The following is a 27685-nucleotide window of genomic DNA, read 5'->3' as shown; positions in this document are numbered from 1 at the left end:
AAAAGTTTTATTTCAGAAAAATTTCAAGGAAATAAGAAAACTATGAATTAGAAAAAATATGAATTAGATGCCCATCTAGAATAGAAAGGCTGAGTTTTATTTGTTACTCACTGTAATTCCCGAATGGGTGTAGAAAAGAAGTCATCTATACATCCCATGCTCATGTATATGAAACAACTGATTATAATTTCATTCATTGAAGTCATAAATTTTCAAAATCATAAAACAATTTAGCAGCAAAGAAGCCCTTGAAAGGTACACTTCTGTTCTGAGAATGCTTGCAGTTCTTAAAGTTGATTCCCATTGAGGGAACAGGTTGAGGTACACATTAATTGACTCAGTGATTCCTGAAGTACCTACAGAACCCCGACTCTTAGAAAAATTCAGCTCTGTCAGTGATATATCTTCAGTTTCATGTCTTCTGCCTTGTATGTATGGTTCTTAATAGTTAGAAGGGGTCCACGGGTCATTTCATATTGTACCTGGGGTCTGAAGTCACTAATGGCCTCATAAACTATGCGTGCGCCAAATTATCAAACCCATGCAAAGGAAGTAGATAGAAGTTGGTAAATGTGGCTTAAGCAAGAGATTTCCTTCCTCTTTGAGTGTCCTAAGAGTGGTTGAGATATTTCAGGGTGCAGTGGGGGGTAGGGAGACCTAAGCCACATCAATCCTAAATGAAGAGTCTCCTTAAGAGAATAACTGAAAAGATTCCACTCAGGAGGCTGTATGTATACAACATATTTACATTCGAAGATGCATTTAATGGCCAACCAGAAAGTGAACGCAGCATTTCAGGTATTAAAAAAAAACAAACAACCACTTCTCAATATAGTTATACAAATTAGATCTGCATATTTAAAGTGCGAATCTCGATCTTTCTTTTCTAAATTTCTGCTAGTTTCCTTTTGTGGACTGTTTTCCAAGCTCAAGTATTGTTCAGACCAAGGGGATCTTTAGGCTTTCTAAAAGCAAGGGAAATCATACCCTTAGCAGGACCAAGCAGGCATGCTTGCCAGTAGTTGCAATGAGTCACAGCTGGAACGTCCTGTGGTTAGCATTCTGCTCTGAAAACAGAATCAGGAGCAGCAGGCACCTACTGGTTTCCATGGCAACCAGTATTTGTGTACTTTGAAAAATGACTGTTCCTTTTTTGTGTGGTAAATTTACGCGGGAACGAATTGTAGAGGTGACGTTAGCCATCTGTGTGAATATAAACAAACAAAAAAAACCCACCCTGATTTAATTAAGTGTAAACTTTAGAAGGACATAAAATTGGAGGTTGGGGTGTTCTGTGTAGAGGTTTTGTTCTACACTAATTAATTCATTCATTTATTTGACATATTTAAGCATTTTCATCAATGTCTATTTGTTGTTTCAGTGCATCACTCTCTCCCCTCCAAAGGCAAAAAGAAACCAATTGTCATTCATCAGCACCCCCCACTCCCCACCCCATTCACAATGTGTTATTTAAGAGCAACTGGGATTCAGGGGCTCTCCTTCAATGAGGTAATCCTATCCGGAAGGAAGAAAAAAAAAATCTCCTCCCAGTCATGTGAAAACGTCAGATTTCTTAACCTTGCTGAGCTTGGGAGGCAAAAATACTGTATTGCTTATGATCTTGTATAGAATCTAAATGACAGTTCCTCAAAATGTCACTATAACCATTTCAGAAGATCCATCAAGCTTAGAGTGATTATGGTTATAAAGAAATTTTACCTCATATTTTGTTGCATAAAGGTGAAATAATTAAAGTTTTGATCACTGAACTACAACTGAAAGTTAAGAATGAGCCTTCTGGAGTGGAAAGTGGTAGAGTGCTTCTTGCTTTTTACACCTCTGCTTGGGAACAGTATGTTTATTTTTGTATTAATTAGTTTTGAATTGGAATTGGTACACTGGATTTAATAAAAAAACAAAACAAAAAAACAAAAAACCCCACAAAACTCTGAAGCTGGGATAAATACCCTATGGGCAAAGCAGTGACTTAGGAGTAAGCAGAGTGCAGCTTGGCCCTCCTCCCCCACTTCCACCCCGTGCCAGATGGGGGGGCCTGCCATCAGAAGGGAAGGATTCTTCTGTTGTCTCGTTTTCTTTTTGTGTTGCTTTATTCTTTCCTTCATTTTTCTCCCTCATTATGGCTTCTGCCAACTACCTAGACAGATATGTGCTAATAAATACACCTCTTCAAAGCAGTGGTAGTTGTAAAAAATCAGAAGGAAGTTGAAATGATGAGCCTGGAGAATAAACTTCGTCTTTATTCATTTGCTTAAAATGCTGAGAAGGGTGAGTTATATAACAGACTTCTGAGTGTCTCTCTGTAAATCTCTGACCTTCCCCCAAATATCACACACCTGATGAGCAGCTGGTTTGGAGAACTCAATGAGACAGGCCAAGCTTTAGAAATCTGTAATTTATTATGACCCTGAACAAGGCCCTGCCTGATCCCCACCTGCCCATCTACAGAACAGCCACAAAGGATCCAGACTCTTTGTTGCCTAAAAGGAAAATACTGAAATTTAGGACTGTAAGACCTTGGTATGTATCTAACTATGCAGGATTCAAGTAATAGTGCAGATTAAGTCCCACTGAAATAAATGCAGTAGTGGGGGAAACCATTGTCTTTCCCAGATGTACTGGGAATCTGCCCTCAACTAAGCCTGAAAGAGGCAGAGGAAACAGGGAGAGGTGGTCCAGGCTCTAAGGAAACTCATCATCGGTAGGGGAGATAAGACATACATGCCCGTAACTAGAATACAAAGGAATGTGACCATTTCTACAAAGAAGCACAAATAAAAAGCAGAGGAGTTTCAAAGGAAAAGTAATTTATGACTGGTTATAGGGATTAGGGAAGGCTCCATGGGCGTGCTTTGTAGAATTTGATGATAAAGTTTTCCATGTTCCAATCAATATGTTTCAGACACTATTTTATATCATAACATTTCAGTAAATAACAATAATCTGGCTGGGGTGCCTGGGTGGCTTGGTTGGTTAAGCATCCCATTCTTGATTTTGGCTCATATCATTATCTCAGCATCCTGGGATCCAGAGATCCAGCCCTGGGTCTGGCTCTGTATTCAGCAGGGAGTCTGCTTTTCTCCCTCTCCCTTTCTACCTCTCCCTCCTCTCACTCATAAGTGCTCTCTCTCTCTAAAATAAAATAAGTAAATCTTTAAAATAATCATAATTTTGTCAATTTGGATTGTATTGAATCCAGATTATGCATTTACTTACAGACACATGCAAACACATGCACTCACACATACTCTAACATATGTATACTCTGTAAGAGAATAATCAAGGAAGTCCATAAGTCTACAATTGGTATTTTCAATTTCATTGTGATGGACAGACAGTTCATTCCGAGGATAACTAGAACAAAGACAGCAACGTAGACATTAGTGGATTAAAAGAAAATACACTGGCTTGAGTCATGAGGAGCCAATCTTTTCGGATTATCATTATCTTTCTTGATTGAAGAGATATGGCAGAGAAGCTTATTTTTTTTAGTTTAGAGGTATGCATCTGATGAAATTAATGAGGCAGTTAAAGGGTGCATGACTGATGTACAAAGAGCTTATTGGGAAAGTGGGCAGAGACTTCAGCAGAAAAGTTCCAAGGGAAGAAATAGAAATGCCTAATAAGCATAAAAAACCTTCAACCTCAAAGTAACATAAGTTAAGACAATTGTAAAACCAAAAAATTTTCCCTATCAACCCCAGCTTTAAATATAATAGTCGTAATTGCCAAGGTCCCCGTAAGACCCATTTCAGTAAAGTGCTAGTGGGGGATACATTGGTATAAACTTTCTGGTAAGAGATTTAATGATATATATCAAGAGTGATAAAAGTTGATACTCTTTGATTCATTCCCCTTACAGGAATCTTTCCTGAGGGACATTTAATATAGAAAACAAATACTCACACTGGGAAAAAAATTGGAAATGTCCTCAATGAACTATACCAGATTAGTAGCATTTTATGCCACCATTAAAAATGTTTACATAGACTATTGAGTGACATGCTTAGAGAAAAACCGGGAATACAATTGAATAAGTAGCCTGAATTTATACACACACATATACACCTGGGCATGTGTGTATATGAACATATATAAGCAAATGAAAAAAAATGTTGGCAAGACAAACTTCTGGTATTAACAAAATATTAAGAGTGGTTATCTTCACTGGGATTAATTTTTGTATTTACCTTTTACATAGCTTTCTAAAATGTCTAAATTTTTAGAGTTACTACTGATTTAAAAATGTATACATCTTACAATTATAAGACTAACATTCATTGAGCATCTCTCATGTGTCATAAATGCGTGAACACGTCTCACCCAGGCCACCATTTCCTTATCCTGTGCCTGGATTTATACTTTCGAAGGAACTTGCGGGGCTGACCTAAAACCAAACATTAGTATTTGGATTTCCAGCTTTATTGGGCTTAGAAATCACCCATAAAACTCTCTCTATATAATTGTCTATTTTTAATGCTTATGTGAAGCCTCCTGTGCTCAAACCACCTCGGCAGATTTACCCTTAACCTTTCAGCCAAGGAGCAGCTTTCGCTCCATGAGGAGACTTTGCTTTTTATCTGACTGGCCATATGAAGTTTCTCACATTGGGAAGTTTCTCCTTGATTTCAGCTCTATGACGGCTCCCAGCGGATTGGGCGCTACTGTGGAGCAGATATGCCACTGGCAGGGAGCACCACAGGCTCCAAGCTTCAAGTGCTGTTCTACACCGATGGGGTCAGTCACCATGAGAAAGGATTTCAGATGCAGTGGTTCATTCACGGTAAGCCCTGTGCTGATCTTAGTTGTATTTGATAGTTGCTGTTTGACTAAGAATTATTCCTTTCCCAATTGCCTCTTTGGAAATAATTCCACCCACGAGTAATGGAACTTGGGCAGTAGTCTAGTGCTAGGCCTTGGACCATTTCCTCAGACACTGGTGGCTCTGGGGGAGTTAATCCTGGTAGGGCTAAGAGAGGACGGGATGTGGATAGCTGCTGAAGTTTTTGCAACAATAAATTGCCGAAGAGAAAGGAGGGGAGCAGAGGGAAGTTTCTAGGGGGGAAAATCTATAGCTGGGTGTGGCAAGCAAATTGCAATGCAGCCTTAGAGTCTCCCAGGGGGAGTAGAATGGAATGAGATTCAAGGAGTATTCTGACATAGCAGAGAAGGAATGGTGGGGGTGGGGATAAAAGGGCAAGGATGAGAGACACTGCGAGAGAAGGGGATGGGGAAGCACTGGGCTGAGAGAGGAGCAGGAGTAGAAAACTCACACAGCCAGGGCATGTGTTGTACCTGCCAAAAGGAGTCGGGGCATGTCAGCACCCCCCTACGAACTGGAGGTTTAGAAAGCAGGTAGGGATAGTCATTCCTCTGAGGATGAACATTCATGTTTAACGAGAGTTCCGAAACTTGTAGATTGACCTCACATGGCCCAGTCTAACGAGAGTAGGCCCCAGAGTAATGGTTCCCAAAATGTAGTCCCCCAAGAGCAGCATCAACAATATCTGGGACTTGTTAGAAGTGCAAATTCTTGGGCCCCATCCCACACCTACAGAAGCCTGATAATCCATGTCATAACTAGTCTTCCCGGTGATTCAAGTTTGAGAACCACTCTCCTAGAGGGATCCACACCTAACAAATACAGTCCTTGTGACTATTATAGTAGCAGTTCTCAACCAAGGTCTTAGGGCTCACTGGTCTGTTTCAGTCAATTTGAAAGAGAAGTGGAATTGGGCTATTATACTGGGAATCACACACAGACAACTAAATGGTGGCCCTACTGTCCGAATAAGGGCTGAACCCAAGGCGAGCACACATAAATGTGGATTGTGGTTAGCTCTTGAGGGTTGTTAAAATCATAGTCCGTTTATTTTATGAATCTTGGCACTATACAGAAGTGAATACCTTTATTGTATACTGAAGAGTGTTAGATGTTCTGTTAATATGAACTGGAGACTGGGTGTATTTCTGTTAAAATACAAATATGGGGCTTTCGGTAATTAAAAATATTCAGTGGTAATCCACAGAGCTACTTATAGCTTGAAATACAGATTAGGAATTCCCAAAGTGAACGAGTTATGATAATTAAGCCTGTGGGAGTTCTGGCCTGTTCTCTTCACTGAGGGGGTGGATTTAACCTTGAAATGTAAACTATATTGACTTGTTAAGTGAAGAGACTGGATTGATTTATCTGTGTAATATAGTCCATCTCTAGTATTCTGTGATTCAGAAATGGCATGATTCTAAGGCAACCAGAGAAGAATGTGAAAAAACCTAGAAGACACAGGAACATCTTGAGAAATGACCCAGATTTTCAAAGACTGCAGATATTTTCCAGAACAGTGTTTCTCAGACTCTCACGTGCATGTGAATCACTGCATGTTAAAATGCAGAGTCTGATAGAGGGGCCTGAGGTGAGGCCCATGAATCCTAAATGAATTTCTCAAAAGCTCCCAGGGAATGCTGATGGTGCTAGTCTGTAGAGAGCAAGGCGAGAGCAGATGTTAAGGCTGGAGACATAAAATGGTAGAAAGACAGCATCTCTAGAGACTAGACAAAACTTCTAAGGTGCTCCAAGGGCTCACTGTACTACCAGCAGGATAATATCCTCAATCTTTCAATGTCAGGAGGATACGAGCTGGGGCTTCTGTAAGAAAGAACCTATTGCTTCAGAGATCCAGAGGGGAGGAAAGCTTTCACGTGAGACAGAAGGGTGGAAATGAAGAAATGCTAACCAGGAGGTAGAGACTCAGGGCCTTGGAAAGAGGTCCTCAGCTGTAGATACACATTGGAATTGCGTGGGAATTGTAAAGAGAACCCATGTCTCAGGTTGAGCCTTCAGAGATAAGATTTAATTCATCCTCGATGGGACCTTGACAATGGCTAATTTAAAAAATCTCCCTAAGTAATTCTGCCATGCATCTAGGATGGAGGGTTTTAGGAGCAGTGATTTTGCTGTTGCTGGTTATACCTTTCTTCTAGGTGGGTTGCTTCCTCTCCCTTCCAGGCTGTTCTAGCTATCCTACCCGCAGGGCCACACTAAGGAGTATGATTTCATGGCCATTATTGGGCACACTGGATTACTGTATCACTGGAGTATTCCAACCAACATGCTGGACATGGCTGAATCCTCTGCTGAAAGCTCTGAGGTTTTTTTGGGAAATTTTTTTTTCTACCAGTTCTATTTGGAATCTGTCTTTCTTTGGGAGGGTCAAAGACATTCTCTGTCTATTCTCGTTTCCTGTTTACTATTTCACAACTTTCTCCCAATTGCTGAAAACTTGCTAAGCTTGGAATCAGAGTTGTACAACAAAATTTTGCCAAATGGGACCAGAACTGAACCCTTTTTTTTTTTTAAACTCTGTATTGCCCACTATATATAAATTACACTTGGAAAGAACTTTCTGGAAGGGGATTGTTAGTGGTCTAGATCTGTGCAAAATTAACTATCATGTACTATAGTTATGCAGTGCTTCACGTACACAGAGTTTCTACTCTGCATTTTGACTTGGTCTTTAACTTGAGGGAGCCTGGGGAATGGGACCAACAGTAAAGACTAGGGTCAGGAAAGAGGTCTTTGATGTAAGAGGTTCTCCCACTTCTTACCCAGCAGAGATGAACTGAAGACATAAATCTGATTTCACAGTCACTCATGTGTTCATTGCGCGGATACTGAGGAGCAGTTTTGGGCCAGGTATTGTGCAAGGGCTGGGACCAGGGTGTGACTCCCATCCGCAGGCCTGGCTCCTGGTTTTATAGGGCTCCGCCGGGTGACTATGGGAAGTAGCCTCCAAGCAATATGCTCACAAGTCAACATAAAATCAAAAGTGTGATAAGGGCCACGGAGCACATGAAAGGGAGTTTGATCTAGACAGGAGGTCAGAGAAGTCCTGCATGAGAATAGGACCTCTGAACTAAAATCTAGGAATAAACAGGAATTACATAGGCAAATAGAAGGAAAAGGATTCCCAGTGGAAGAAGGTCCTGTGGTGGGAGACAGCAGGGTAAGTAGGAGGCACGCAACACACAGCGGGGCTGGGGTCCAAGGTCAGCCGGAGGGGTGCCGGAGGGGCTGCAGGGCTGAGCTGTAGCCGGAGCCTTCTGGTCACCCAGTTAGGGGCTCGGGCAGGAATAGGGGCCACGCCCTCTCTTTCATGTAAATCCGTGAGGTTTCAGAGAGAGCAGTTCTAGCAGGACCTTGAAGCCCTGAAGCCACGTGGCATGTGGCAGGATTCAAATTACAAACTAAAACACAAAACACAAATAAATACAAAACAAGCAAAGACAAAATCCAAAACACTTTAAAAACCTGGTCTCAGTGTGACAGCATAATAGGCATATTGTTGAGTACACATGTTTGCACACATGCGCGTGCGTAGGTGAAGGTTATTTCAAGAAGCTCATCTCTGCACAGACCCACCAGACCTCGGTCTCAGAGTGAGGGTGGCAGGCCAGGGCCCAGGACATGCAGCCTGACTCGAGCACTCATGCCGCTTTTCCTTCCCTGCCCAGAAGGAAGGACTTTAAACCTGTAGCCTCTTCTCATTCGAGAGATCTCATTTCAGGCGCCCATCCCCTGCCCCCTAGCTCTTTTCCAAACTGTGCAGTAAGAGCTCCAAAAAGCTCTTCACTGAGAATTCAGAATCTACACTGGCATCATTTCCTGAGCATTGCTGCTGAGGGAGAATCTACCCCCCCCCGCCCCACACTTCATTTATTTTGCCAATTAATAAATAAGCCTGTTTTCAAAATGTACTTCTTTGTCAACTGCACAAATCTTCTATTTGCTCTGAGAACATGGATGTACAATCAGGCTTTATTTGTGGGCCCATTTTTAAAGAGGCTCTGTAGATGTGAGATTAAACTGAGCTGCCTCGCCTTTATGCAAACCATCAAAGAGAATCCCGCTCTGGAAAGAAAGAAATGGCCACAGTTGCCCTGCCTGGCTAAACGGTTCACAGTATTCAGTGTTGACAGCATTGTCCGGGGGCTGAATTCGGCTTTGGGGGCCTCCATCTGGGTTGTTGAAGGGAATATAGAACTCTCTGCAAGCCGTGTGAATAGAGGCCTCCCTCCCGGTTGGCGGTGCACACCCCTCGCCTCTTCTGGCGGACCCTCCCAGAGGCCCTCTTTCACAGGCAGTGGGATCCAGCATACAAACAAGGTCAAGGAGCTTTGTGAGTGAAAGAGTGACATTTGCAAAGGGAGAGAACCCCTCAGCTGGGAATAGTAGGGAAAGGGCTAAGTGGCATGTGATCGGGAGGTGATGTCACCCTAGGTTTTCACAAAAGAAAGTGTGGCCTTTTCTTTGGGGAGATAGATGACATCAGCCTCTTGAATGGGGCTGGTTCAATTTTGCCTTCTTTTTAGCCGTTAACGAGATTTCTTAAGCCTTGAGGGAAGTCGCTGGGGAGAACATTTAAAAAAACTTATCAAGATCCTCCATGGCTAATTTGGTTTGAACATGAGCCAGTCCCTTCTTGAGTACTTATGGACATGTAGCACCATATGAAAGGGCTTTCGAAAAATATATTTTTAGAGCCCTGGCAAAGATCCTCCATGAGGTCAGCAATGTTTCTCTTAGACCTTCCCTCTATTTCTCTTTTCCTCACATGGTTTTCTCAATAGTCTGTTTACTTTTGGTCTTTCAGGGGAATTCCTTCTCGTTGGTAATTTTTATTCCTTTTGTGACTTAGAGGTTTCTAAGAGGTTCACCCTTTGAGGAAAAAGGTTTTATCTTTTGTAATAACAGTATCCATTTGCCTTATATGCGAGTGCTGGCTCATCCCTCTTCGGGTGTGAGGGTGAATAAGCTTGGCCCTTTGGGGGAGGTATGGGCCTGCTCTCCACAGAACAGATCATTTGGAATTGTGCATCATGTTAGAGTGATTGCCCATAGCCTCTGGAAGCAGGAATTTATCAAGAGCATGTTTTTCATCCGTTCAACCTACCAACCAACTAACCAACCAACCAACCAACCAACCAACCAGTATATGTATTTTTCCACTACCAGCCTCTGGGCTTGGAGTTGAGAATATAGGGAGTGTATTAGTTTTCTCAGGTAGCCATAAAAACATGCAGCAGACTGGGTGGCTTAAACAGCAGAAATTTATTTCTCACTGTTCTGGAGTCCTGAGGTCCAAGATCAAGGTGTTGACAAGTTTGGTTTCCCCTGAGGCCTCTCTGGTTGCTTGTGAACAGTAGTCTCCCTGCTGTATGTCCTCACATGACCTTTTCTCTGTGAGCACACATCCTGGTGTCTCTTCACATATCCCAATTTCCTCTTCGTAAAAGGGCACCAGTCAGACTGGAATCAGGCCTACACTAGGGGCCTCATTTTGACGTAATCACCTCTGTATGGCCCTATGTCCAATTATAATCACATTCCAGGTACGGGGGCTTAAGGCATCACTATATGAATTTTAGCAGAGACAATTCAGCCCATAACAAAGAAGGGGACAGGATCCTTGACTTTAGGGAGTTAGTCATCCAGTAGGGGAGACAGACAAATAAACCAACTATAGAAATAAGTCGATAATCCATGATGCTGTGGGAGCAGAGGAGATTGAGGATAGCCTGAGGGATTCTGAGAGTCTCTCCAGACAGCTTTGATACTGGAGCTGAGTTATAAAGAATGAACAAGAATTGATCAGTCAGACAAATATCTGGGAGAGGGAGACATCTCTAAGTAGAAGCAGGGAGACTTGGGACGTAGCACCCAAATTTTGTAATGGGCAAGGATTTCAGCTAGAGCACGTGTTCTCAATGCCAACCCCAAGGGCATGGGCATGAAAATTGGTTCTTGGGAGAGTGAAAAAAAAATCTTGTACTTACTGGATAAAGCACAGATATGTATCGTACATAACATATAGTATATGTGTAATGGTAACATCCCATGGGAGGGAACTTGAGGAAATGTATCTAGGAAGGTTCCCTAGAAGGGCAATAATGACCAAACAGTTGGGAAACACTGAAATCCAGAGAATGAGGGAGTTGCGGCAGGACAGGTTGTCAGAGATCAATCGGTCAGAATGATTGCAAGAACTTGGATTTTATTTCCTGTTGTCTGTCCTGAGCCTTGCGTCTGCACGATGCAAAAATTCACAACAATCTGGAGGTAGGATGTTCGCAGGGAAAGTGATTTTATGAATTGCGGTCAGCAAAGATCCAGGCCATGCTCACAAGGCTGGGATGTGAATCTCGCCGTCTGGTCCTCATGTCAGGCAGAGGTCGTTCTCTTGCTGGTGACGAACTGCTTTCATAGTCACTTCCTGCTGAGCGGTGAAAACACCTGTCCCAGTCTGCCTTTAAAGTAGCCTCACTGACAATCAGGAAGGAGCCTTCTGTTCTGTAAGTCGGTAAACAATCTCTTGGTAAAGACAAATGGGTAAAAACATGGACTCCTGTGATTGTTTTATTCTTTAGTGTGATATAAGATAAAGAAATCCTGTCCCATTTGGGTGGAAATTTAAGTAAAAGAGAAGCTTTTAAGAAACATTAGTTGTATCATCGAACTTTACTTCAGAAACCAGGGATGTACTGTATGGTGACTAACATAATATAATAAAAAAAATTAAAAAAAAAAGAAACATTAGTTGTGTTTAAGTTAAAAGTTATTTCCCTAGACACTAACTAGCCTTTCTTTCACATTAATACATGTTTTATCCTACCCTGCCTATTCTGGCCACTTCAGCCTGTTTGATATTTTGAACTTTTGTTTTTGTGATACAGCAAACTTTTAAGCGTGGAGACTGAATGAACACAGTCTTCATGTAGAACCAAAGCATAGATTTCTACATTGTGATACTGTGTTTGATTTTTATTTATGGCAAATTCTCACTTACATCTTTTTTGCAAAGAAGCTCTTAATGGATGATGCTAATTTGAAACAATGTGTTTATAAATTAACTCACATTGGTAATATTGGGATAATAATTTACTAAGAAAACCATGTACCTCTTTTTGCATTGGCTTCAGAACCTTTCCAGCAAGGTCCTAGTAATCAGAGGCAGCGTTAAACATATGCAGACCTTTCAGAATGAGTGGGAAAGCTAAATCCTGACATTATTAGCCTCCTTGACAACAGAAAATACACATACACACAGTTGACCTTCATTTACCGTTGGCTCTAAGTCTTGCAACCAGTGAGGGCCTTTTAGGAGTCTTGCATCCCAATTCCCGTGTTGCTACTGTTTGAAAAAGTTCGAGTTCTATTTCCATTGCTCCTCTTTGAAACAGTTATAAAAAGAAAAAAAAAAAAAAAGCAACTCCCAAACAACCATGACCTTCCCAAATCATATATTGCACAATTTGTAATAGTCCTTGAGATTTGGGCCAAATGAAGGGCTTTCTTGAATCTTCTATTTGTGTTCTTGTTCCCTAGCAACAACATCCCTGATAGATATTGCACATACTTTCCAGGGGATTCCACACTCTTTCATTCAACACCAAAAAAAGAAACCACACTTTTTTTTTTCACAGTTTCAAATTTTGTGGCAGCCAAAAATGACTAAAACAACGCAGAACAAACACAGTGTTCAGGGTAGAACATTAATTTTTGCCCCCAGAATTTTTCTTTTTGAACATTCACTTACATATTGCCATATTTGTCTGGGGCATTATTTATCCAAGGACTTGATTTCTTCATGTGCCCCTGTGTATTCAGAGAAACGAATGGCAGCTTTCCGTGGCTTTGACTCACTTGACAAAGAGTGAATCTCTGAGGTAGGATAGTAACTACATTCCAGAAGATTTTTTCTTTTTAAGATTTTATTTTTTTATTTGACAGAGAGACAGCGAGAGAGGGAACACAAGCAAGGGGAGCGGGAGAGGGAGATGCAGGCTTTCCGCTGAGCAGGGAGCCTGATGTGGGGCTCGATCCCAGGACTCTGGGATCATGACCTGAGCCAAAGGCAGATGCTTAACAACTGAGCCACCTAGGCGCCCCTACATTCTAGAATATTTAATAGAATTTTATATTCTCTATATAAGTAAGGACATTAATACATTTGTCCCTGATTTTTTTCTCCTAGTTATACATAGACTATTGACAAGCTACTTGATAGAGATTTTAGTACTTAAATGTAACTTTAAATTTATTTTAAGATATTAATTGTGATAAAAATAAACTGCCGTATAAAGAGTGAATGAAATGAAATGAAAATGAAAATGAAAGTAAATGAAAATACGATTTAAATGTTTGGTGCATGAAGTTAATTGACATCTCATTTATTATCGCTGGGTGAAGGAATTATTTTAAAGATGTTTGATGTTATTTTGAAAATGTTGATATTATCACCTTAAAAAGGTGATACTCACCATGTGTTGAGCCCTTTGGTTAGTGCTTTAAATATTGTCTCATGTTTTGTCCAATAATGCGCTGACGTAAGCATCATCATCCCCACATTACAGATAAGAACACTGAGGAAGGAGTCTTAGAGAAGTTAAATAACCTCCCCAAACTCACAAATCCAATGAGTGATAGAATCAGGACACAAAACCAAGGTGTGGTGTAGAACTCCAAAGCCTCTGGTTTCAAGAGCTGCGCTCTGCCTAAAAGCAAGTACGTTTTCCTTACAACTTTTCATTGCAGAAGAGATTAAGCTATATTGCAACGCAGAGATGGTCAGAGTTTATAGCAGGTCATTTTGTAACTAAATTCCCACTGAGGATAATGAATGTTTGAAAATGAGCATATGCAGTCTTTCCCAAGTAAATAATATTCTGGTTCCAAGGTCTCCCCACCAAATTACACAATTCCTCCTTTGTTCAAGTTCAAGTAGCAATAATGGGGGGAAGCACATTACTTAGCAAACAGCTAGTTCAAAATAGCTAATGTTTGTCCTTCAACGCAGTATCTGCTCTGCTACTCATTTATAAAGTGCTCCTCTTTGGAAGTTGCTGTATAGGGTTGATGGAATCCCAAGTTTCTGAGCTGGGGTAGACCACAGCGATATCTACTCTGTTACCATGCTTTAGTTACCCAAACTAGTTTACAGGAGCTTAATTACAGTGAAGAGTGAAAGGATAGCTGCCGCCAAAGTAGATTGGCTTGACTGGAGGTCCACAAAAGGGGACAGAGTGCACCTCTCGATGGGGTTACTTTAGGAGCCCGGCCCGAGAAAGTTTTGCCCCTCTCCAGGGAAATGACCTTGCAGGCTGGATGCCTGCAGTGTTTGCCCCTCGAGAGGCCTGCACCCATGGTATCATCACAAAAAATGATCCTGTGGCTCAGGCTTGGACAGAACTTGGATGGTTAGAGGACATGACCATTGACAAGGTGCTCCCTCCCACATCTGTCCATTTGTAGACAGCACCCTGGCTCTGGAGGACAGGTTAGGGGTTGGGGAAGGAGAGAAAAAGAACCGGTGGTGGGGCGTGCTGCAGAGCCATGCGAGGGCGGGGGTTGTTCATGAGCCTTTCCCAGTAAGGATACTGTGGGCCAAAACAATTAAATCAAAAGAAAGCAGGATTAGAATGCATACTTTAAAATAGAAGTATGAGTGTTGAACTTGGAAATCGCACCAAGAGAACACATTTCCTCAACCTTTGCCTATTTGGGGGATTTCATAAAATCCTTTTAGTAGCCTTAGGTAGGACTAGGCATGCATTTTTAGGGGGAAATTAGTCCAGTTGCTTTGGTCTTATTTCATTTCCTTGGAAGATATTTTTATACTATTTTCATATGTTTTGTCCAGAACTCTTAGATAATTTAAAAAATGCATAAGAGAAAGAGATTGAGTTATTGATTGACCTCTGAATTATAAGCAAAGAATTGCTTCTGAGGAACCATTGTTTAATTTGGCCAGAATGAATAGATGAGGAAGAGAAAGGACATAGTTAATCAAAATGAAAAGATGACACGATTGGCTATACTTCTCTGGGTCAAAATGAAAGATTGTTATCCTATCATATACAGGAAATTAAAATTTATACTATGTGAAAAGTTCCCAAATATGGCTCCATTGGGTTCATTTCTCTTTAGTGGTGTACTAAGGTGAAATACTTCAATAGTCAGCTTCAGGATATCTCAGAGAGTCAGATAGCTATGATAAGCTTAATTTTTAATATTTCTATGACATCTTATGTAGTCATTTAAAAGTCATTTTGTAACTATGGACAGAATCGATTCTGAGCTCCTCACCTCTATTTTCCAAGTCATTAACTTCATGGTATGGCCTTATTCTTTCTCTCTTTTTTTGTCCCTACCATTGAAAAGAGACGACCCTACTCCATATCCATTGCTGTATGGAAATCAGTCAGACAAGTGATTTTCTCAAAGTCTGGGCCTCGGATGAGGTCCTCATGGAAGAGAAAACTTTTTAAGCCCTTACTGATTACTCAGTGCTAAAAATCATTATCCTTAATTCTTGGGTTTGCATTTCTCCTCTGTGCTACCGAGCCCTAAGTCTGTCTGTAGACTTCTCAACAGGAGACTTTGCTGACTCGGAATATTTGTGTCCCTCCAAAACTCATGTGTTGAGCTTAACCCTGAAGGTGATGGTATTAGGAGGTGGGGCATTTGGGAGATGATGAGGTGATGAGGGCTTTGGGATTAGGCCCTTATAAAAGAGGCCCAAGAGAGATCCCTCTGCCATATGAGGTCTGCGACCAAAAAGAAGGTCTTCACCCAACCATGTGGGCACCCTGAGCTCAGTCGTCCAGCCTCCAGGACTTTGAGAAATAAATTCCTGATGTGTATAAGCTACTCAGTCTGTGGTATTTTGTTATAGCAGCCCAAAGAGACTGAGACCAACTTTCTCTATCTTCTAACCTTTTCCTCAACCAACCATTATCTCAACCTCAGTGTGATAGATAAGAAGTAATTAACGCAAGAAGTAGGGAGAGCTTACACACCCCTACTCCTTCAGATATTACATTCAAAGTGGCTGTAGTTTTGTGTCTGTCTTCAAGTTTGGCCACCCTGTCTATCAAGAAAACAATGGAGGTACACTAGTTTCCCTAGGGTTGCTGTAACAAAATACCACAAACTGGGAGGCTTGAAACAACAGAATTTTTTTTCAAAGTTCCTAAGGCTAAAAGTCCAAAATCCAGGTGTAAGCAGGGCCATTCCACCAAAGGCACTAGGGAAGAATCCTTCCTTACCTCCTCTAGCTTCTGCTGGTTGCTGGCAATCCCTTGGCTTTCTTTGCCTTCTAGAAGCATAATTACAATCTCTGTCTCCATCCTCAGTGGCCTTCTTCCTTCTGTGTGTCTGTGTCCAGATGTCCCTCTTCCTGTGGGGACACCTATTGTATTGGATTTCAGCTCCCACTCTAATCCAGTGTGACCTCATCTTAACTTGGTAACATATATAAAGACCCTGTATCCAAAAACAGTCACATTCACAAATTCCAGGCGGATGTAATTTCTAGGGGACACTATTCACCCTAATACAGGAGCTTCTGTAGCTTTTGACAACTTTCTCCTCTTTTGGGTTCACTGTGCTTTGTTTTTTTTATTCTTCCTTTATTCTCAGGAGAATTTCTCATTCCTTGGTCTTTTTATGACCTGATCTTCTTCTCTGGTTTCATCTGTGATTGCTCTAGCTTGTGCTAACCCACAAAATCTCCCAGAAAATTAATCTGCAAATCCTTAAGATAAGATCATATCCTTGAAATCAAATGAATTCTGGGGGTTCTACCCTTGGCCTTGTCTCCAAAGAGTCTAGTGATCTGATTTTTCTATTTTCTTTTAGTAGGATAGGTACCTACCCTCTGCCTTTCTCCTGCATCCCAGGAGAGCAGCATCTACTTTTAGACTGTTGGGGAATAAACTGGTAAAATCAGAACTAACAGGTAAAATTGCTGACTTTTTGTGGTTCTTCTACATGCTACAGTCACCTTTGGACAACTTTGGCCATTTTAGGGAGCTCACATTTTTCTCTACCTCCACCTTTTACCCCCATCCTTAAATTTCTCTGTTCAAAATTGCTTTACCTATATTATTTGCATATCTCATAAATGAAACAGAAGTGAGGCCTCTGTACTCCAGGAAATAGTTCAGCCTTGCCTTGGGTTGGACCATCCCCCACTTCTGAGCTCCTCGTTGCCATTTTGCATCATACCTGCCTCACTGGAAGAATCCTTATTGGCAATGTCTTCCAGCAACCCCACTGCCTCCACATGCTGCCCTCTCGCACGTCAGAGGGAAACTGGGCTAAGCAGTGAGGCACCTCCCAAGGTATTATAGGAGAGAATATTTTTTTTTTTTTAAGATTTTTATTTATTTGACAGAGATAGAGACAGCCAGCGAGAGAGGGAACACAAGCAGGGGGAGTGGGAGAGGAAGAAGCAGGCTCATAGCGGAGGAGCCTGACGTGGGGCTCGATCCCATAACGTCGGGATCACGCCCTGAGCCGAAGGCAGACGCTTAACCACTGTGCCACCCAGGCGCCCCTAGGAGAGAATATTTTTAATTTTGAATAATAGAAAAACAGTTACAATCTGCATCAGTCATTTTGATGAAATGTATGAGCATCATGATTTATTGTGTTTAAAATTTATTCTTTTACTGTAGTTTGGCTTTTCACCTCCTTTTTAACACTGACCACTGATTTCTCAGGTGTTTCCTCTGGAAGTTAAAGGATAAGGATATGAAGATGTCCTGTTTGGGTCTGTTCTCTGTTCCTTTTCTTCCAGCCTAGGTGGGCTTTGACCACACCAGTTCCATGCTGGCAACCCTCCCAGTGCTGTTGGTCTATGGAACATAGCTTCAAGAAAATGCCACATGTAAAGAAGAGACTGCATTTGAGCAATTGTAGGGAAATACAGAAAACACTTAAAACTTTGAGCCTGTGATCCCATTTAGCTGTTTCCTTGCTGATTTGCTTTTATTAGAACTCTTTTACCTAAAAACAACACCAACAACCCAAAACCTTGAGGAGAGAACATACGTAGATTATGCTTAATTTTGTGTGTGCGTTCTGAAATTTTATAACTTGCTTGTTTTAGACCAAGGGGGGAAAGCAGTATTAGCAAAGTCCTTTTACGAAAAAGATTTAAATTATCATCACAAGTAAGCAAGTTTAGCAACAGCTCTTCACTCTTCCTTGTTATGAGTTCAGTAGATCAATGTGCTTCCTGCTGATAAGGTAAGCACTTCCTTTCAGCTGATGACTGGGAGTTTGGAGGAAAAGGAATCAAATAGATTATCAGTCACCAGTACTAAAAGTTTCATAAAGATTAACTAATTAAAACTGAAAAACATGTGATTCTCTGTAGGACCTTACTCTATTCTAGTCCAGCTGCTGTCTAATGATATTAATATATTAGATTTTGTCAGATTTGCCTCACATTAAATGAAAAAGGATTTGCTTTATTTATTTTTTTCAGGTTGCTGTGGTGATTTTCCCCTCAGTGATAGACAGAACAGTAATGACTACAGTGTTCAACACTGCCGTTCCAGTGCCTTTGGGCTCAAGTGCCCAACAAGGCATAGTGGAGAGAACACAGAACTGGGAGTAGGGGGTTGGGGGGCTGGGCAGACATGGGGTTGTGGCCCCAGATGTGCATTCACACTGCGAGCTGCAAGTCCAGCAGCCCTCTGCAGCCTCACTTTGCTCGTCCCTAAGTGGAATAGCTGATAACGATCTGATACGATCATTCTTGACTGTTGCATAGAATTGTTAGGAATTTCAAATACATTAATCTGTTTATTAAAAGCAGTTTGAGAAACTATGAGCTACCATGCAAATATGAACTAACTATCTTTATGGTAGCTTAATGAACAGCTTAATGAAAAACCTTGCTTTGGTTTTTTTCATTTAATCTGTACAACAACCCTGTGGGGTTAAGGATTAATGCTTCATTTTACAGATGAAGAAATTGAGAATGAGAAAGGTTAAATTAGTTATGCAAGTAGTAACACAGCCAAGGTTGGAACCCATTTAGTCTTATGTCACAGCCTGTGCTGCACTTGGAATATTATTATATTTTCAAAAGTGTTGCAACCTAACATGCAAATTAGGCAACTCTGAAATTACATTGTCTCCTCCATGAAAATCTCTTACCAACTTGGCTATAAAGAGCTACTCTCTCTATTTTTTCCAAAAATGTCTCTCTCAAACTTTATTCACTCCATTGTATGCTCCTTGGTTAGTCTTTTCCTCACTTAATCATTTTCCTTACGACAACCCCTGAAATGCTTTCTAAGTCACTGTCCTCTGTTTTAGATTCCTGAAGCCCAGTTATAGAAAATTTCTCCATTTCTTTCACATTTTATTATTCATTTGACTGGACAGGTAACATGATGATGGAGAGGATACTGGAAGTCTAAACATCACCTCCTACGTTATTTCCTGATAATGATTGGTTAATGTAACTTCCTTCATTTCCAGCCTCATCCAGCCTCCACCTCTCTTTCCTTCCCCTTCCTGTGACCCCCTCGTCACCCACGCAAAGCCACGGGCATGACTGACCACCACATGATTTTTAGATTATTGCATAGCCACGCACAACTGTGTGCTTTCTCAGCTGTTTCGTTAGTTGTAATATTCACACATGTGTCTTGTATCATTGTTTCTACTCTGAGATGTTGACACCTGCGATTTTCCAGAAGTCTTGTTGTTTCTGTCTCCAAAATGGGTGGATGGATTTAGAAAGATGTTCCCTTCTGTGATTCATTTAGAAGAAAGTGTATTTTAACAAGAGATTGTCTAATCCTAAACCCTACACCAAGCAAAATAGTGCAGTGAACAAAACACTTTTTCCCCTTCCTGTTCTCCCCCATCAAATTTATCTTATTTTATCTTATTATCTATTTATTTCTTGAGAGAGAGAGTGAAAGAGAGGGAGCAGGCTGGGGAGGGGAGGAGTACATGGAAAGGGAAAGAGAATCTTAAGCAGGCTCCATGCCCAGCACAGAGCCCAATGCAGGGTCAGTCCCATGACCGGACATCATGACCTGAGCCGAAATCATGAGTCAGATGCTTAACCAACTGAGCCACCCACACGCCCCAATTTATTATTTATTTATTTTTAATTAATTAATTTTTTATTTATTTATATTTTTTAAAAAAGTTTTTCCCTCTCTCCAAATTTAAACTTAACAGGAAAGTAAAATGAGGATACTTGTTTATGTAGAAAGTTTTTAATATTGGATATTAGCAACACTGATAGCAACTATGGAGGTGAAGAACCTTTTCAAATAGGTATATTTTTTGATTCCACAATCTTTATTAAAAACAAGACAAAAACCTTGTTTCTATTACAGGAGATGCAGAAATAGTAAATCAAATAAAACCAACAGCCATGCTATCCAATATGAGTAACACATTGTTGATGAGGCGGAATTAAACTTAGCTTTTGATTCATTTCAGCATTTGGAACACGTTCTCTCTTTATCAAAATTACACACAATGGGACTTTTGGATTACCTTCTTTTTCTTTTGATTGATGATGGGCTAGTATGCATTGATATGGCTCTAAATCACATTTCTGATATTGGAACTGACTCCCTTTTCCAGAGCTAATTAAGTGGAAAATGATGCATAAATAAAATTTGGAAGACTCACATTATACAGTCTTTAAAAACTCCACTATTTGTTGTGAATTATAATTGTCATTTGCTTTCATTTATAATTTAAAAAGTTCAGCTCTTGGTGTGACTTTATAATTTTTCACTTTCATCCTTAATTATTCCTTTTTTAATGTTTCACTGTTAGGTGAATGATAGTTTGAATTTATGAAACAAAGTGTCAAGTAAATTCATTACATATTTAATTTTTTGGTTAATAGAAGTTTTCATGATTTTTTGTGAATATGTTTTCCCTTATCACTAAAAGAGAGCATAGGAAAAAAAAGACATCATTCATTTTTTGAGTTTTTAAAATGTATATTTGGACACATTTTCTTTTGCCTGATACCATCTACACATTTGTCAAAGAATACCAAAATCGAGGAAAAAGTGATGATACCCCAGAGAGTGAAGCATAACAGGCTAGATGCTGATTAAAATCTCTCATCTGTGGACTGGTATTAAGTACCAAAAGAGAGTGATGCTAACATGATACTGTCAAAACTAACAATTTTTAAAATATCTTTTAGCAACTCAACATGACCATTTATTTATTCTTATTTGTAACTTACCACCAATTAACATATAAAGATAAAATAGAATTCCCTGTTTTTTCCATATCAAAACTTATTGAAGTTACTCTTTGCAAACTGAAGGAACAGCAAAAGGACTTTAATGACTTACAGAAGAGCAGGTGGGGAGAGCACCTTTTAGATCTATAAGTGAATTTTTTTCCAGAGGCATTAAATACGCCTGACTTATAGAACACTGCTTATAGTATTGTATATGCTCAATAAATACATATTGCATGAATGAATGGGAGCTGGAAAGTTATTTCTATCTCTTTCAGAATGTATAAATACAATGACAGTGTGCAATTTCTACCGTAATGACCAGAATTAACTTCATTTTCCAGTACTTTATAGTTTTACCATAAAACACCACTACATGAATGTACTCTACTTTGCATTTGACTTGAACTTATAAATTGAAGTTGTTACCTTTTGATATGTTAAGCTTCAGAGGTAGTGAGTGCACGAAGGAGTAAAGGACAGACATCTTCAGAGTTTTCAAGTACTAGCACTTTCTTTCTTTTCTTTCTCACCACTCAGTCTTTTCACCCCAGTAGGGTACTTTTAATAATATGGAATTTCTCCTTAAAAGACACACACTTAAGTGCTACTGATGAGAAGAGAACACGACATACCTAGCAGTACAATTTGGCTTTGTGTTTTGTAAACCTTGTTTATGTTTGTTTTAAATCTTAGGCAAAAGTACACTGTGGACCTCCAGAGCTGTAATTGGGTAAATAAAAAACGCTGTAATTTTTCAAAGCAGCCCTGAATGCCAAGAATCTGATATTATCATTCCAGCTTACACTGACCAGTTTAAGGGTATTCGTATCCTGTTATTCGCAAGAATTTACAAGGAAACCTAAAACCGTTGGAAAAGGCAATGGAAAATGTCATGCAGATTTTTAGATGAATCAACTACGATAAAAAAAAAATTTAATTAGCTTGTCTGGTGAACTGGAGTGAAATAAAAAAATTCAGAGATGAGATATCCAAGCTCCCATCTCCTTGTTCTCTTTTATATGATGTGGCCATGAAGTAATCCTCCTCCAAAGACTTTTTTTTCATTAGATTTTTAAAATCTGATACAACTGATATCAAGATCCATAGGAGCTGAAAATGTAGGTTGAAAAAAAGGGGGCAGAGTAACAATGCTTTTGCTTCCCTATGATGTATTTTAGTAGAAGGTGCCTCATCTTCAGATGATTTATATGAGTCACTATGTTACAAGACTCCAGGGGGCACGATTTGATGGCATACACTGTGACCGGCGCCCCCTGCGGTTGTGCAGTGGGGCTGCGCAAACCGTGCTGATTTTGGCTTCAGGAATGTTTTCCATGTGTTGTTCTAGGAGGAAAAATATTTTCTAATCTTTCATGGTATTCCTGTTTTTTTTAACATCCACCACAGTCTATAAACAATATCAGCACAGCTAATTTTAAACAGCTTTTTCATGGGGCTTTAACCAGAAATAAAGGCAGGAACTTTATAGGCCATAGGAAAGGTACTGCCCGGGCGAAACACTTTACGTCTGAAAACACAGGTTTTCAAATGGAAGGAGGAAACTGGCAACTCGAGAAGATAGTGGCATATTGGGCTAGAATCCAAGTTCTTTACCGAATCAAGATTCTTCTTAGAATCCTCCTCAGTCATTTTCAGTTCAGTGGAGATTCTGTATGGGGAGTAGTTCTTCCGAACCTTTGTAAAACCTTTTTCTAACTCACTGTATGAGGCACATTTGTAGAGCGTGGACAGGAGATGTGACCTCAGCTTTAGGGGTTGTTTGAAGTCATAGCAGTTTAATTGCACTCATGTGACAAGGCACATGCATTTGTGGAGTAAGGAGGCATTATCATTTTTTAAACCCAGAAAGTCTTGATGCAGAATAAGAGGAGATACTTGGAAGACTTTGCCAACTAATAAAGAATATTCTGAAAAAATAGAAAAGGTGACTTAGGTATGTTGACAGAGCAAGCAATGTTTATTTTTCTAAGATTTTATTTATTATTTATTTGAGAGAGAGAGAGTGTGTTCCCACGCACATGCGCTGCTGGGGAGAGGGAGAGAGAGAATCTCAAGCAGACTCCCTACTGAGCATGGAGCCCTGACAGGACTTGATCTCAGGACCTTGAGATCATGACCTGAGTGGAAACCAGGAGTCAGACACTTAACCAACTGAGCCACCCAGGCACCCCAAGCAATGTTTTTTAATCACCAAAGATTGCTATTGGGAAAAAAAAAATGGGTGATTTATCTTTTTTTCCCCTAAATTTATTTCTATTTTTTTTTCTAATTTTGTCTTTCAAAAAATTTGAGCCTTCCTCAAATTTTACTTCTTTCACTAAGTTTTCTCTGCCTCTCCCTTCTCAAATCTCTGATTCCTACAGCCTACATGAGTCTGTAGATTTCAGTAATTAAGTACCTGACCACTGTCAGAGTGCTTGGGTTGGTGTCCTCCTCCACCACTTACAAGCCAGGTGACCTTGGGCAAGCCATTTGACCTCTGTTTGCATTGATTTTCTCACTTGAGAAATGCAGACAATAATAGTACCTGCTTCATGTGGTTATTATGAATATTCAAATAGGAAAAAAAAACTGTAAAGCACAACTAAGCACTTAGTGGCAGTTTCTCTTAATAGATACCACATGGTGCAATATTTGTTTCTCGTAATGATTTGTCTTAATTACTTTCTAGGGCATAATATATACACATAAAACATAACCTTCATGTTTGGGTTTTCCGTGCTTGGGTTTTATATATACAGTTTTTGTTTGTTTAGTTGGTGTTTAGATATAAGTTTTCCGGGTTGGGACCTGTATCATTTACTGTTTTCGTTTGTAACAGACTTGATTTTTTAGAGGAGTTTTAAGTTCACAGTAAAATTGAGTGGGAAGTAGAGTTCCCCTTTATTTCCCCTGACTCCACACATGCAGAGCCTCTCCCATTATCAACACCCCCCCCAGCCCCAACCAGAGTGGGACATTTGTTATAATTACCTACATTGACACTTCATTCTCACCGAGAGTCCATACTTTACAGTAGGGTTCCCTCTTGGCATTGTACATTCTATGATTGACAGATGTATAATGACATATATCCACCATTATAGTATCATACAGAGTAGTTTGACTACCCTAAAAATCTGTGTTCAGCCTCTTTATCCCTTCTCTGCTCTAGCCCCTGGCAACCATTTATCTTTTTTACTGTCTCTGTAATTTTGCCTTTTCAAGAATGTCATGCACTTGGAATCATGTAGTGAGGAGCCTTTTCAGACTGGTTTCTTTCATTTATGAACATGTATATACATTTCCTCCATGTCTTTTTCTGGCTTGATAGGTCATTTGTTGTTAGCGTTGAATAATATTCCATCGTCTGGATGTACCACAATTTATTTGTGCTTTTAGCTACTGAAGGACATCTTGGTTGTTTCCAAGTTCTGGTAATTATGAATAAAGCTGCTATAGACATATCATATTTTTTAAAATTTCCTGTAGTCTGTCATATAAAGGTAATGATTTTTAGCCCTTAGTATTCTAGATCTTAGATCTCATAAGGACTTAGAAGTAGTGTATTATGTACGAGGAAACTGAAGACCGAGAGACATGGTATTCACTAACACTGTTCACATAGTTCATTTTCCTTCCTACTATGAAATTTTTTCCTAAATGCAATGAAGAAAATCTAAAAATTAGAATGCCATTTAAAAAATATTACCAAGGATTTGATGTGGTGAGAATAAGGAATTATTGTACCAAAGGAAATAATCAATGTTTTTTAAGAATAAATTTAATAAGTTGTAGCCATGATTTTTTTCTCATTGTTTTATAACTGCTTAATTATAACTTCATTATAACTTTATGAGTTTTCCCCTAAATTAGGCATCGTACATTTTCAATTATCTTTGGTTAGTTAGATTTTTGAATTTTTCCCAGTAGTCAATGCCCACTTTGAACTGACTGAACCTTGCTGTTTTAACAGGTTGCGGTGGGGAGTTGTCTGGATCCACAGGCTCCTTCAGCAGCCCCGGATACCCTAACACATATCCCCCCAACAAGGAGTGCATCTGGTACATTACCACAGCCCCTGGGAGTAGCATTCAGCTCACCATCCACGACTTTGATGTGGAGTATCATGCAAGGTGCAACTTTGACGTCCTGGAGGTAGGAATTTAGAATGTTTATCAGCACATTGCAAATTTGGGGTAGAATTGCAGATCACTCTGAAAAACTCCCTAAATTATTTCCAGTGGCCAGCAGTGTTCTATGTTCAGACATTTTGATGAGTATCAGTTCTTTGTGAGTGATGATGATGAACAAATGGGATTCATATCTCAGTTTGGGTTTCCTTAAAAGCAGTGCCTGAAGGACTTGGTGGCAGGCAATTTAACTGGGAGATGGTACCAGGAAGCAGGAGTGAGGGGACAGCAGGAGGGAGGGTGAAGGAGGAAGAGCCAGTGAGGGGAGCTCCTGGGGGCCACTTGGGCTTAATCCCACTGGGACCCTTGGAGGTGCTATGAGGACTGATCGTCCGAACCATCCCTCAAAGGATGTGAGTCTGAGGCACTGGTCCCCCGATTCCCGTCCCCACTGATGGATTGCACTCGGGATTGTTACTGCCCCACACTTCAGTCTGAGAAAGCTCCCTTAGGAAAGGCAGTGGGGCGGCAGGGTGTAGAGAAAGGGTGGTCTTGGGGGTGAGACCGCAGGTGCAGCTGCCATCGAGGGGGAGTCCACATGGTGCAGGGCGCAAAATGCAAACGACTGCACAGGGTTTACCTCAGATAACTGAGATGACCTTTGAGAATCTATTAGAATCAGGGATCTGGTCGTTAGGATTGGAAACTGTCTGCAAAATGTAATGGCTTCTTACACACAAAGCTCCTATCTCTGGAGATGGCTGTAGTGCTTCCTGACAAGGGTTCTGTATCTACTAGAATTTCAACTCCACAAAGGGCTGGGTATTTGTTTGTTTTCATTTTGCTTTACTGCTATGCCTGCGGCAGAATACTTGGTAAATAGTAAAACACTTGGTATATACTTGTGGAATGAAGGAAAGCATGTATATCTCTGATCGACACACCATAATAACGCACATTGCTGGTGGTTTGCGAAGGGATTTTGACATCCATTTTCCCATTTGAATGTTAAATAATCCCGTGAAGGAAGAAGGGAATTTTGTCCCCATTTTACCATCATCAAAACAGAGGGGCCAAAATATCGATGGGTTTTTCCATGACCACCAGGACAGTGAGTGGAAGAGCTCAGCACTGAATCCATCCACTACTCGATGCTCCACGTAAGCCAGTACAAAAAGATAGTGATGGGCAGTGCGCAAGGTGTTGAAGGGAGCGGCATGGACTTTAGATGAAACTTTAGCACTTAAAAACTTCATTTAATTACAAAACAAGTTTGTTCTTTCTTTCTTTCTTTTTTTTTTTTAAGATTTTATTTATTTATTTGTCAGACAGAGAGAGAGCATGCAGGGGGAGCAGCAGGCAGAGGGAGAAGCAGACTCCCGCCTGAGCGAGGAGCCTGATGTGGGGCTCAATCCCAGGACCCTGGGATCATGACCTGAGCTGAAGGCAGATGTTTAACCAACTGAGCCACCCAGGCATCCCAACAAATTCTTTCTTTGGAAAGAAATGGGGTTCTCAAGTCATGCCCTCATTGAGTGGACACAGAACTCCAGAATTGTGCTGAGCAGCTCTGGGCTCTCTGGGGAGGATAATGCTGCAGTAAGTGAAATCAGAGACAGAGCTGGTTAAGTCGTCGGGTTAAAACCTCTACCCTAGTCTTTATATCAGTCCTGGTTGTTGCCAAGTCATGACTCCAATTCAGAAGAGGAAAGGTTTTTAGGAAGAGAGATAAAGGTGGCTCCAGAAATTCACACTCACAGTAGGAGTCGAAGTAACACGCGCATGTGGAAGGTTCAAATGGTGTTTCTGGCCAGCAAGGATGTTTTTCAGTGGCATAAAACCCCTTAGCACTTACAAAGGGTTGGCAGCGGACTTTTCCACAGAAATGTGAAATGTTCCTAACCCTTCATTTTCATATTCCAAAGCCCATGTGATTGTTGCCCACTTGGCAAAATGTAAATGGGTTCATTGTGCTGAGGGTTTTGTCACACCCATTACATGAGAAAGCAGACTGGGGCTGTTCCTGGCAAGCAGCTCAGGGAACAGGGGGACAAGGCAGGGTCCCTGCATTTAGGCAGGTGCCGTGCATGCCCAGAAAGTACTCTGAGGAGAGGCTATGGTTACCTGGGGGCTTATTTTTGTTAGGACGATGTGCTCTCCCAGGTTCCATCAAAATCAGGGTTTGGGGGAAATATTTCAAGCCCCTTACATATTTTGGGAAAGCTTACTTCTGAAGGCTGAAATGAGTAACCCCCTTACTTTTTGTTCAAAAACCTTGTTTGACATCTTGGCAAGTGCTCCTGTCAGGTGGAAAGTGCTGTCATAAATCTGCACTAATGATGATAAAATGATTTTTTCCATCCCTCATACCATAGCTGCTGATAACATGCCAGCAATAGGTTTCAAAATGTTACCCGGGTGGCTCTGTGGCCTTGAGACACT

At 40.6% G+C, this 27685-nt stretch overlaps 1 protein-coding gene across 1 annotated transcript in view; it reads left to right on the top strand.

Annotated features, from left to right (window-relative positions):
* CUBN (cubilin) overlaps window positions 1-27685 on the top strand; it is a 259861-nt gene that overhangs the window by 85410 nt on the left and 146766 nt on the right. Inside the window, exons 28-29 of the mRNA XM_034644347.1 lie at window positions 4651-4801; window positions 25087-25268. Coding sequence (XP_034500238.1) covers window positions 4651-4801; window positions 25087-25268 — 333 coding nt within the window. The remainder of the gene's footprint in view (window positions 1-4650; window positions 4802-25086; window positions 25269-27685) is intronic.

Source organism: Ailuropoda melanoleuca, chromosome 15 (genome assembly GCF_002007445.2).
Source record: "Ailuropoda melanoleuca isolate Jingjing chromosome 15, ASM200744v2, whole genome shotgun sequence".
Classification (NCBI taxonomy): domain Eukaryota; kingdom Metazoa; phylum Chordata; class Mammalia; order Carnivora; family Ursidae; genus Ailuropoda; species Ailuropoda melanoleuca.
This window is presented reverse-complemented; position numbering and strand designations above follow the sequence as displayed.